This window comes from Pleurodeles waltl, chromosome 8 (genome assembly GCF_031143425.1).
Source record: "Pleurodeles waltl isolate 20211129_DDA chromosome 8, aPleWal1.hap1.20221129, whole genome shotgun sequence".
Taxonomy (NCBI): domain Eukaryota; kingdom Metazoa; phylum Chordata; class Amphibia; order Caudata; family Salamandridae; genus Pleurodeles; species Pleurodeles waltl.
In genome coordinates this window covers 708,399,936-708,413,753 of record NC_090447.1, presented here as the reverse complement: position 1 = coordinate 708,413,753, position 13,818 = coordinate 708,399,936, and the positions used below count along the sequence as shown (strand labels likewise).

General features: G+C 40.7%; 1 protein-coding gene across 1 annotated transcript in view; it reads left to right on the top strand.

The window, feature by feature from the left end:
* The window catches only part of IMPG2 (interphotoreceptor matrix proteoglycan 2), a 658,631-nt gene that overhangs the window by 412,023 nt on the left and 232,790 nt on the right, over positions 1 to 13,818 (top strand). The window contains exons 10-12 of the mRNA XM_069203500.1: positions 419 to 477; positions 5,144 to 5,161; positions 11,883 to 12,136. Of these exons, the coding sequence (XP_069059601.1) occupies positions 419 to 477; positions 5,144 to 5,161; positions 11,883 to 12,136 (331 nt within the window). The remainder of the gene's footprint in view (positions 1 to 418; positions 478 to 5,143; positions 5,162 to 11,882; positions 12,137 to 13,818) is intronic.

The window sequence follows — 13,818 nt, the reverse complement described above, 5'->3', positions numbered from 1 at the left end:
TTTAATGTGCATTTTGAATGTATGGTCACACATGCACAAAAATGCATGTCTACATTTGCTAACATAACTTGAAGTGTAAATATAAAACATGAATAATGAATACATGTGAGCATTTTGAACTAAGCAGTAGTGCACACGTGTATAAATCTTCAATTGCTGCAGTGATTACATTTCATTAATGCGCTCAAATGTTTCACACGCATTAATATGATTAAGGAACACTGTGAATATAATGTTGAATATAAATGCCTTATTGCTTAAAGGCAAAATGTAAAGGATGGAGTCTAAATTGCACTACTTCATGTGCTTCACTGTATTCCAATATATTTCGACACATCTGTTGGTGTCCTTGTTTAAATATAAATAAATGCACATCGATAATGTTTACATAATGGAGTGTTTCTTTTTTTCTTTATAGGTTCAAAACGTGTTTGAGGGGTTATCTGGATATAAAAAGATCCATGTGGTGAGATTTAGGTAAATATTGCATAATGCAAATGTTTCCTTTTTTAGATAATTTTTCTAAACAAGCTGTTTCATTCTAGTAATCAAAAACTTCATTTACAACGGTGTATTTGTTGTTAAAAGTTGGCAATCAATATTTTACTTTTACTTGATTATAAGCGCGTGACACTGCTATTATTCCTTTACTGCCCTTTCAATTCCATGCCCTCCCCTTCCCCTTCTTTCTGTGAGTGTTGGTCAGTTCGTGGCCTCACAGTCTCAGATTATCTGTATGCCTCGCCCTTGATTTCCCTCGGAAGACTCTCATTCCTCTACCCTACCTCACATTTTCTAAAGGCTTCCTTTCCCGTACTGCTGGCAAATGCTGGCATGGCTGCTCTTGGTCCTGCTGAAGCTCCGGTGCTTTATGGAAACTGTAGTGTGCAATCCCGTCCGCCATATATGATCCCAGATAAGGTGAACCAGTGGCCGTTGGGGTGACTTTCCTGCGATGGAACAAAATGAATACATATTTTAGATTAATTTAGGAAAGTGATCAGTTTTTGTGATTCTTGAGTACCAATTCCACTGCTCATAGAGAGTCAGAAAATATGCATCTCTTTTTGGTTTTATATAGCGTGGACTAGGCACACTGGGTATCTGAGTGCTTTACATAAGAACAGTAACTGATACTTTAGCACTTTAGCTTTGTTACTCTACCTTTTGCTAAGAATGACTACAGCGATTACAAAATACCATTATCTGTAGATTATATATGCACATGCCATCTCTTATGCTTAGTGCACTGCATGCCTTTGTTGCAACGCGCTTTAGAGCATAATATTGCATCACACACTTTGCTATATAAAACAGAGCAATGTGTATTTACTGGCGCTGTTATGGGTGGGCCCTTCACAGCTTCCCTTCTTGTTGAGTGTCTCTGTTTAGAAAAAGAAGCAGAGCAAGTTTGCAAGGTGCAGTCCAGTTGAAGCTGTTTGCAGGGCAACTGTTGAGAGTAAAGGAAAGACTTGATTTTGGAACCTGACTTCTTTAAGGATGGGTGTAGCAGGAGCTCATATGTTAAGGGGGTCGAAGATAAGGTTTACTGTGTGTGAATCTAGGAGCATTCTGCGACCTACTATACAATGGAGAGCGAATCACTGAGCAGAGGCAGGAAATTTTGTTTCGACATTGTGGTGTCAGAAGCCAAGAGTCTGATTTTGAGGCTCAGTCAGGAATAAAGTACGTAAGGGACATAGGGGGTCATTATGACCCTGGCGGAAGGCGGAGAACCGGCGGTAAGACCGCGAACAGGCTGGCGGTCTTACTGCATGGAATTATGACCATGGCGGTTACCGCCATGGTCATCCGCCGGTTCTCCGTTCCGCCCGCCGGGCTGGAGACCTGGGTCTCCAGCCTGGGGTCCGTCACTATACCGCTGGCGGTATTTTGACCCGGCTTACCGTTGTGGATTTTCAGCGGTTTGAACCGCCATGAAATCCATGGCGGTAAGCACTATCAGTGCCAGGGAATTATTTCCCGGCACTGATACGGGTCTCCCCGACCCCGACTCCCTCCCCTACCCACCCACCACCCCTGCCACCCCCCAAAGGTGGCAGGGTCCCCCTCCCCACTCCGATCCCCAACATCACATCACCCATACCCACACGACACACACGCAGGCACCACCTACACACGCACACACGCCAACATACATGCCTACATACACACACACACACAGGCAGACATGCACACCCACATTCAAAGATACACGCACACATCCATACAGACATACCCACAGACATACACGCACTCATTCCCATACACACAACACCCCCGCAAGCATACACGCACTTACACCCCCGCTTCACATACACACCTGCACACCCCCATGCACCCACACAACACACAACACCTCCACACCTCCCTCCCCTCATGGACAATCGACTTACCTGGTCCGATGATCCTCCGGGAGGGGACGGGAGCCATGGGGGCAGCTCCGCCGACACCACACCGCCAACAGAACACCTCCACGGCGAATCACAGGACGTGATTCTCTGGGCGGTGTTCTGTTGCCGTGGCGGTGGAGGTGGAGCAACCTCCACTTCCCCGCCTCCCGCCAGTATGGCTGTTGGCGGCTCTCCGTCCGTAAAAGGACGGAGAGCTGCCAACAGTCATGATAGGCCGAGCGGCAAACCGCCACCAATGGCGGTCTTCCGCACGGCGGTCCCTCGGCTGTTTTCAAAAAAGACCGCCGAGGTCAAAATGACCCCAGGGTGTTGTTTTTGGAAGCTTGTCGTGGCTGCTGTGTGGCTGATTTGGAGGCATCGGGTAGCAAGTATAAAGAATGGTGCTTGGGCGTAATTTATTTTAATATGTTTATTCCACTTCAAAAGCATGAATGAAGATTTAGTTGAACCTCATAATACTATCGGGCAGAGCTACTCACATATTGGGAGTATATAAGAAACTCACAAAAACTTTCTGGACGGGAAATGCCATTCGTGTTTGAAAGTACCCACTAAAGCCAAGGAAGGACATTACTGTCACATTTAGGTTGTAGATTGTTATAAGAAATAAATGATGCATTGAGCATGTTTCAAATCAGCATTAAAATAAGAGCCTAAAGTTACCTTATTAATTGGATTTAGAGCAATACATGTTGCAATTTACTGAAAAGTATGGTTGTTGTTAAGTTTCCTACAGTTACGTTGAGACATATTATTTTGGACAGCCAATACTGGCTTATAGAAACTTGCGCGTTGGTTTATGAAAGTGAGAAATCAAAGACTGGACATGGAAGTAAGGTTTTACCAGTTAAAGGCTGATCAATGTCTGTTTATAGCAAGATGTTTATCCTCTTCCTTAACCATCGCCATAGTAAACCTGCTTGTGAAAAAGCTCATACTAGGACCGAAAATGCCTGTAAATTATAGGCCAATATCAACCCTCCAATTTCTAGCTGATATTACTGAAACCATTAAAGTAAAATAGGTACAGAACTACATAGTGAAAAATTGCATTTTCGCTGATTTCTAGATGGAGGAAAGCATTTAGCAATACTGGACGTCTGTGAACAACTGTTATCTCATCAGGACAAGAGAAAACCAGCAGCATTATTCATAATGGATCTCTCTGTGGATTTTGACATTGTGGAGCATGGTCTGCTGAGTGTGAAGTTGAAATCACTTGTGGGATAGAGGGTGCAGTGCCCTGGATTTGATCATTTTGTTTTTTACAGACAAAACACAATTTGTCCAGGTGAGACAGTTTAGACTTATGTCCCCTGTCCTTGACTATGGATCCTCTCAGAGCTTTGCTTTCTCGCCCTTATTGTTTAACATCTACATGATCAACCTCATCTGCCCGCTTGCAGCACCTGGTCTCCAGCATCAAATGTATGCTAAAGGCTTGTAATTACACTGGACCTTCTCGGAATATCAGCAGTCATAGCCAAGGCAAAGGCTACAAGACAATAGATGGCCATGAATCAACTGTGCCTTCATGACGGTTTAGAATAGCGTTTTACTCCTTGGTATTTAGTAGACCAACTGTAGTTCTGCCCAGTGGAGTATGTCGTACTATCTGAGCAAGTTCATGCTGTTAGAAATTGGGCATTTTATTTGACACTTTATTGAACTTGGGGTATCAAATAGCTGCAGTTGCTTGAGGTGTCTATTTGCTTTTCTACCATCTGTCAAAGGTAGCTTCTCTACTCCACCTACACATATCATTCTTTTGATGCCCTCGGTGGTCTACTCTAGAATTGTTTTTATATCTTTTCTATCTACTTTAACATCATACAATGTTACCATTACAAGCTACATGCCGCCCAAAATAGGGCCATCAGTATTTTGGGGCCTTAAAAATATGAAGGTTTTCCAAAGCACTGTAGAATACTTTGCTGGCTTCCTATTAAGGAACGACTTTATTTTAAATTTGGTCTTACTATGAAGGTCCATACATGGCTTAATCAGGTGTATTTGATGGACTGGTTTCAAGCTAAGACGCTTCCCACAGAAACCCACTTAGCATCTGATCTTAAGTTAGCTTCCAAAAGATTAACATGCCTGAAGCATGTGGTAGGCTCCTAAGAGCAGCTAGAGCGGTCCCCTGGAAAGTGTTACCTTCTCGCCAATACCATGTAATTGCGATTACCAGCTTTAAGACTGTCTCTCATGTTATACTAGAATAAAGCTAAATCTATTTTTATATAGATATTTTTATTACATTGCTTGAAAGTTTTACTGCTTTTATTTGAGGTGGATAATTGTTTGTGTTAAATGTATCTTAGATGAATTGGTTTGTATAGTATAAGCACTTTCAAGCTTGCTTTTCTGGAATATATTTTTCTGTATAAATAAATAAATGAAACGAAACCAGTCAAGCATGTCAAAAATTTCTTAGGTGCATTCACATACCAATAATGCGGTTAGTTATCTTGGATGTGGAATTAGCTCTTTTTTTTTGCAGGGTCAGAGAAGGTGACATAGGAATTATTGCAAATTCATTGAAAATTTCATTTATAACAATGAACTATAATAAATGTTTAGTTTGACTTATAAAACCTGTTCCTTGCCAAGAATGATTCTCAAAGAAAATGTATAAGTAGAGCTAAGCATGTAATGAACTTATGTCTGAAGCAAGTTTATAATAATGTATAAATTTCACCTTTTTGTTTTTTTCTGTTCCGTTTCAGACCACCGATTAATAGGAGGTAAGATATTTGATCTTTTGCATTGTCAAATGTATTGTTTCCAGCCTACTCATACTTCCCTCACGTGGGTATATTGAAAGGCAACCCATCTTGCTGTACCAACTGATGCAAAGTAATATTTGCGCACTGTTATATATACTTACTTTTCTTCACTCACTCATTCATTTGTGGTTGAGCAGGACAAAAAGAAGCCTGAAAAGTAGACTCAATTTCGTTATAATGTTAACTTTGTTTCCAAATCCTCGAATATTTCAATACGAATGGGAGGATGAATTTCATTCAACATGTTGGTGATTCTGACATGAGAATGCCTTCAGTATTAAAACATCTTTACGTCTTTACTTAGGCCTTCTTTTCAGTGTCATTTCTTGTCTTATTTGGTTTCGCATATTGTTCCTACCACTCTCCTCCACGGCTCTACCATCTACGTTCTGATTTTTTTTTACTTATCTTTAATTCAATTCAGTAAAAAATAAGCTTTATTCAGATTTTGTTCAATCCATAAAAGCAAAAACAAATGATACAATTAGATAAAAACAGTCATGATACTAATAAAAAATTAATAGAGGTGAGACACGGTTAGAGTGAGTTCAGATCAATCAGCGACCACCGTACAAATGAATTAAAACAAGCGTACGAAAAGACAGGCATAAAAACAACCCCCCACACAGACATAGCTGCCCTAGCACATACAAAATCACCATTCTCAGTTGTTCCTCTGTCTCAAAACAGCTCTCGAAAAACTGACAACATGAAAAACAAGCATTTGTAATGCAGCGGGTCTCGCATTTGCTCGAGTTATAGCTATTAGCGTTGCAAACTCCTTACCAGACTTTTCTTGCAATGTAATTTTTTTTTTTTTAAATTACCATGATAGGCTGAAAACATGGAGCCTTGTATGTTTTCAGTAGGCCGGTGCGCTCGAGGAGGGCTAAACACCGGAAAAAGCATGACGTATGCATGCCTTTCACTAATAAAAGCAAGCGGATTCTAAAAGGCAAGCCCACAAACCAATTAAAGTGACAGGCGTGACATGGGCGTGGTTAAAAGCCCAAAGAGAGATTATAACAGGGATGGAGCGCTTGTGCGCTCGACCCTAATTATGCACAGCAGACAAGTGGCCACATGTTATGTGTGGCACCTTTAATAAGTTAAGTATTTTCAAGAGTGTTTTGCTAGGCATATCTGAGCTGGTATTTGTTTGTAGGCCGCCTCGGAATTGTAGCACACCTACACTAGCTGCCCCTGGGAGGTTTCACTCAGGCTTCAGAGAAGAGAATTAGTGTTTCATTTTCCAGGTCTGTCACGCCCCCTTAATAAGCTTTTAAAAGAGATGGATGTGCAGGGAATGAAAAGATTTATTTGAGACATTTAAATAATTCCTCTTAGCTATAACTAATCTGATGCACTCCACTCACAGCCCAGTGTTTTCTATTATTATTTTATCCTGTGCAGAATAACTCGGTGACTGGGACTGCTGTTTCCTTAAGCGCATAGATTACCAAATTGAGCGGCTTCCATGGTAAAGCACATAATACTAGTTACGCATAATAACGCCTTGATTGGAATAAATCCAATTAATGCCCAGACCTCAATGCTATTTTGTAAACAGCGAAATAAGTACAGCATTACATTTTGGGGAAATAAACACTACAACAGACCTTAAATACTTTACAGCACAATAAAAAACCCAGCGAGAGTTATGACTCCGCCTGTTACTATCAGCCATGAAGTACATTAGAAAGGTAATGTGGGTTTAAGAAAGAACTGCAGAATGTATATTTTCATTATCAAAAACGTTAAGCCATCTATTCCGAGGAGTCAGAATAATCATTAATGGCTGGAAATTTATGGGGCCAGATCTTAAACTAATGTGAATGATTCCAGGTGTTACTAATGGCTTCAGTGAAATGTGCCAGTTTCTGAGAATTCTACTAAATCAGAGGTAATAGTCGAGCACTTAATCTCGACAGATGAGCAGCCATTTACCTGACACATTGATTGGATTCCGCTGGCTTTAAATGGCGCACATTGTAAAGGTACGGTCAAACAGCAATCAAGAGGGTGACTTGGAAGTCATTCGCTCTCAGTGCACCCTGCTCTGGAGGCACGCAAAGCTTGTATTTAACCCATTTTTAAACTCTTTCTATCCGAAGCATAGGGCGCATGTCCATAGCACCGGGCAGCGGAGTTGAAAAACTTCTTCACCCCTTTACCAATTAAAACCTTGTTTTAAAATCCGACAATGAAGTGGACTGCAGTGAGAATGAACATCCTGCGCCACGTTTCAACATTTTAATAGACTGGAAACCCTTCTCGCTACAATTAGTCTAATGCAGCATTGCTGAGGAATAAAACTGTATTTATCAAATTAATGTGAAATGTCAATGTCCATTATTATTACGCAGTCTATATATTTAAATCTGACGAAGGAAGTTATCCCTTGGTGGCTTTAAGTGAACGGCATTGAAGGGAGGCTTGTCGAAGCAAGAATCCGGGGGATTTACTGCTTACAGTATTGGACATTGATTTCAATGATGCATATGCCAAGGCTGCATTACAGCTTTATGGCCTGGAGATCATATAAAGGGATTGTCTGCTAGAGGTGACCAATCAGCATTACTGCAGCCTCCTTTTAGCAGCTGTTCATTAACAATGGCGCCAAGGCAATGAAACCCGTTCACCTGAAAACACAGTTTGCGTTGTCTACACCACCTGACGGCTGTCAACAGGCTCATAAGCCACATGAAAATAATGTATCCATAGGTTTACCTGTCGGAATGATAGATTCGGTGCATCCGACTGTTGCAGCGATTTCGAGTGACAGGGGTGCCTATCATGTCCTCATAATAGGGTCTCTGCTCAGCAAGGTCAGAAGGCCTGGGCACTTTCAGGCGCAGGATGAAGGGAGTGATAGGAGGCAGCTGGGCCTGTTCATTACAGCCGTTTTCTGCTTGGCTGCAGCCCCGCAATGATTGCCACTCTGCTGGATTGACAGTTGCCCTCTTCCTTGGAGTGGGATTGAGAAGTGGCTGAAACCATATAAATGCGCCTGCTGACCTGCCGCCGCCACATAAACAGTTCAATTTAGTTCTTTTGACAAGAAGGTTACTAGTTGGTTTAGTTTCTAGTTGATTGGTCCCCGGGGGTTAACCAAAGAGAGATTTAATTAATATTGCACAAAAAATAAAACTAGACAGTGATACATTCTTTTTAATTAATGAATGATTTATCTTTTCGGCCCTGATCTGTTTTCATTGGCACAAGTTATGGCTGTGAGTTTTCTTTAATGTGCAGGTGTTGTTTATCCAGGTTAAACAAATTTAATGAGAATGCTGTTGTCCTGGAAAGGAGAAGGCAGTCGAGAACAAGCGAGGGATTGCGCTGCGAAAAAAAGATAAAAAGTCATGCACAAACCTGATGGGAAACAGCGAGCCTCGCATGTTTTCTGTACTTGGTCGCTGCACTCGAGGAGCGCTAACCACCGGAAAAGGGATGATGTGTTCATGCTTTCCACTAATGAAAGCAACCAGATTCTGAAAGGCAAGCCCACGAACCAATGAAAGACACTGACGTAACATGGATGGGGCTCCGAGCCCTTTTCTATGTACTAAAGCGTCTCACAAGCGAAACACATGCACAAGCGCATGTGACGCAGGCTAGGCCCTAACAATGTCCCCCCGGGAGCTGTTGAAGATATAGAAGAGCCGAACGAACTTGGCGTTTTCAGTATTGGAATATAAAAGTCTTTCTAGGAACAATATAAAAGGGCAAAAGATCATGAAGTGCAAGGTATCCTGTGTAGACAAATTGTTGCAGCTGTAGGGGTCTAAAATGTGAGCTCTACACCTGTCCCAGGGAAAAGCTGGCAAGTAGTGCAAAAGATTCATGCTAAATCTAGTGACCAAAAACGATCATATGTGCTCCTAGCAATAGAAAGATAAGGCTTCATAGTTGAGACAGTCTTCAACAGAATGTAACTGCATACACAGGGCATCTGTACGGCTGCCCGTTCTCTCCCCATGATCCTCAACTGAAAAAAAAGCCCCTTAGACCATGTGCTGTCGGCCTTACCTATTGTCTCTGGGAAAGTAAATAGTTCTGCTTTAGTTACGATCTCAAAGCTATCTCTAATATATATGAGCCAAGGGATGTGGAGCGAGTGATCCAGGTACACACAGTCCCTTAGGATTTCATTATTCAAACTAGTCTCAGCACTTGACCAAATGCTCAACCATAGAGACAGGGGACGGAATGCCATTAAGTCAGTGATATAACCAACACCCAGTTCCTCATGCACTGAATCCATAGGAACCCTGTGAGGAAAACATAACAGCCGCCTAAAGAATTTATTTTCAAACGTCTGCTGCTGGGCCTGCTTGGCATACCCCCAGATCTCAATCTCATATGCTATTTTCAAGATGCTCTTGGCGTGGTATACCTGCAGTAGGGCCTTGTTAGGTCTTCTATCAAGTCTTGTGGCAAAGTTAAAATCAGAAGCATTAGCCCAGGTGAATTCCTCTCTTTTCTTACTCACCAAGGGGCTCCAACTAAAACAGGAGTCAAATAAAATGCCAAGATAAGAGAACAATCTTGTTGTAGGCAAAATGCACTTCCCGAAATGAAATGTTCATGTTGGTGGAGTGGGGGCCAACCACCATTACAAAAGATTTCCTTACGTTTACTGGTAGATACAAACCCTCCATAAAGGAGCCAAACACATTCAAAAGGGACTGCAGGCTCTTTTTGTCTTATCTGTCAGCCATGTCTCTTATAGTGTTATGCTTGCTTTTCATTGTTTATAACGTGGTGAGATCAAACGCCCTTTTTATTCACTTCATGGGCTACTTGATACCCTCTAGTATTCTATGAAATACTTCTAAGTTGTTTTGTATTTTGAATTTTTAACCTTCCCAACAAGTCCTAATGTGAACCTCTTCCCTAGTCACACTTTCCCTTTAACTTCTTACCTTTTATCTCTTCGGTTGTCATTTGTCCTAGTTTTGTTCCTTGTTCCTGTAAAGATCGTGGCAGAATAGGTTAAAAAATAAATAAAAAAATACTACTTTGTCCACGCCACCTTTTTAGAAAACATAAACACACACACGTATAATGTCCCTAAAGCTGTTTCTAGACTATTATTTTTCTTAAGAAGTATTTGTGCTCACAGTGACTAAGTATTTAGGAATTGTAAAATGTTTTAAATGTATTTTTGCAAACAGTTAGTACCAGTTCAGTTTACTTTTTGATGGAAATCATCAGATTTATGTCAAAAAGATTTTTACCGTGTTGTTGATTCACCAAAATGGAGATTTACTGCCCCAGGAAACCAGTTTGATTTTTCATTGCAATGTAATATAACTCACCCACTCACTCACCCATGAGTTAAGTAACTCTGAGGAGTACAATGACAAAATAAAGCATGTTAATTTGCATTTCTTCCCCTACTACAACCCTTCATGTATCCCAACATGATCCTAGTATTTTGCCATTTAAAAGTGTAGCTAAGACACCAAGCACTTATGCTCTCTATGGCCTGCAATACAATACTGCATTGTCAGACAATGTAGGCGTCTCATAGTTGTGTATACGAGCAATGCCCAACCCCCTTCAGTCACCTGTAGAATCAAAATAACGAAGTGTTAATAAAAAAACGTTCTCAACATGAGTGGAGACAAAAAAACTAGACTGTCAGAAGAAAGTAATCGGGATCTGCGGGACTGGTCTAAATTTTCAAAGTCCATCCCTAATAGAAAACACATAAATCATGTGGATTTGCTGGATTGATTGTGTCAGATCATGCAAAAGGGGCGTCATCCAATCATCGGCAACGGGTGATCTTGAAGTTGCAACAGTCCATCACATTTTCAGTCTTTCCCGGAAAACGATGTTCCATCTGTGTGACTCCATACAGTAATGGCAACATTTTATTTCACGTTAAGTCCACAGGCCTGGATGTTCCTTTCAAAGTCACTAAACAAACTTCTCATGAGAATGGAACCTAGAGATAAACTCACGTTAGAAAGAACAATGATTCATCACTTTTACATGACCGCAAAATATGAGGTCTGTAGGCCTCATTTAAGCTATCACAAGAAAATCATCGGCATTACAGTTACTCATTGCAATTTAATAAAACATGTAAAATATAAACTTATAAATTCATCAATATTAATACTTCATTAGTATGAGCAATACATTTTACTTTAAAATAATAACTTTGCAGTACATTTCAGAAAATGTGACAGAGAAGTGCAATTATTTCATTTCGGCCCTCATCTTTAAACTCATGAATCACACATTAAACATTAGAAAACTAAATTAGTTTCGAGGCACATAATCAGTTTAGAGTCTAAATTATACTTTAATATCAATTTTATTTCAGTAACATGTTTTTTAGTAAGGAAAGCACAATTGTGACCACCAGAAAATAAAAACATTAGCACATTTAATATGCGTGTCAGTGCAGCTTTCAACGTTAGGCTGCCAAACATGCGACATAAATCATCACCTTCTGCTGACATCTGAGTCACTAAAAGCATTACTGAAGTGTATGCTCCAGCACAACCAAACAGCTCACACTGAGAACAGGCTATAGCATATGGCATTAACATGCTGTTTGCATTTCCTAATTAGTCTCTGGTGAATAAAAACCTTTAATTAAGTTTCAAACCACACCAATACTTTTGTAATTATGGCTGTGCATGTGCTTTCTACACAGAGATGGAGTGGAGGTCCATTACGCAGTGACATTTGATGGGGACGCGGAGGCCATCAGTAATGCAACTCTAGATCTGATTAACCTTCAGTCCAATAAGGTGGAAGACAACTTCTTCACTGAGAGCGAGGATATACCTACAGTCATGTACACGGTCAGTGATTTCAGAAATTACATTGCGGAAGCCTTGCACCAGGAGATGATGTCAACAAATTATACATTGGACTTGGATCCAAACACACTTCAGCTCATCAACGGTTGGTATACAACAAACACATCTTTTGCATGCATGCAAAATGTTTTACTCCATTTCATAATAAACAGCTGAGAAGTGGTTCATATACAAATGTCTATCAAAATATTGCAAATTGTCACAAATGTTGGCAGGCTGCTTCTCTGTATCTTATGGCTTGCTCATAGTATTGCTCCATCCATACGTGGTCTGTACTGTCTTCCCGTCAACGAAAAAACCCACTTCAAATTGCTATCCTTCACCTGCACTCCTATCAATGTAACTAACACAGCCAAGCTCAGTGCCTAGCTTTCTCAGCTTTGGGTCATGGTAGTAATGCACACCCTGAAAACACTCTATTATCAACTTGACAAAATACAAACACAAACTGGGAGGGGCAGTGATCAATGAATGATGCACCAGGTGCAGTGGTACCAGGACATAGGAATGTAATGGGCCAGCTTGACTCCAATTATGAGTGTTTTGTATTACCAACTACATTGGGCCCAGTTCACAAAGGTAAACGTGTACCAAATGTATGCTTAGATCTGAAGTCTATCTTAGGCAAAAAGTCTAACTTTACTACTAGTAAAGTTAGATGTTAGGCCTAGGTTTGACATTTGGTCTTAACTTAGACCAAACATCTAACTGTACTACCAGTAAAGTTAGACTTTAGGTCTTAACTTAGACTTCAGGTCTAAAGTTAGGTTTTTGGTCTAAGTTTACCTTTGTAAATCAGGCCCGTGGTTGGGCCGATTTGCAGTGCTTGCATTAGGGCCCAGTGCCACTGAATGCAAAATGACACAACATAAAGTTTTGTCCACTTTTTATCATTCAGAAGAAATATGTATAAAATGCACATTAACTTTCACCATTGTATTATTTATGTATATTGCAAAGCACAGACCCATTGTTGTAATTTCTCCCTATTCTGCACTTTATTGATTATTGGTTTGTATGTACGTATGTATGCAACCTATGTATTCTGTGCACTTTGCCAAAAGACAGTAGTCAACAATCAATTGAAGAGGAAGATCTGTTCTGGGTGCAGCAATGGTCTGTTAATACATTGTTATGTAGTGTTCTTTAAAGTGGTGCATTTTCACTTCTTTCCTAAATTGGAATAGGGTTGGAGTAGTTGTGACTAACACAGGGTTGTTGTTCTAGATGCTGGGTGCATAGATGGTGAAAGCCTGTTGCCTTGCTTTTTCCATTTGACACTTCTTTGCATCTAGTCTGATGGTGATGGTGAGGCTTTCAACCAGTTAGGCAGGGTGCTGGTGTTGATACCTTTGTAAGTGAAGCAGCTAGTTTTGAAGTGAATGTGAACTGGTAATAGGAGCCAGTGCATTCTTCTCAGAATAGGGGTGATGTTATATTTCTTCAGGTCACAGGAGAGACTTGCAGAGGCATTGTGGATAACATGTAATGGGGGAACAGTGTGATGTCTAAGAGGCCATGAAGCATGGCGTGGCTACCATTCAGATGTGAGGGTTCAAAACTGAAGTACAATTTCTGGGAGGAATAGTTTCACTTTTTTTGTTAGGCAGAGATGGTACCAGGCCATCCATTTTTCTTGCCAATATATTTGTTGAGGTGAGATTTGTGCCCAGAAGGACTCCAACTGATTTGGCGTTGGGTGAAATTTGCGTTTCATGCCACCAAGACAGATTTGGACTAATTGTTCCTTTTTGTTCTTAGTAAATA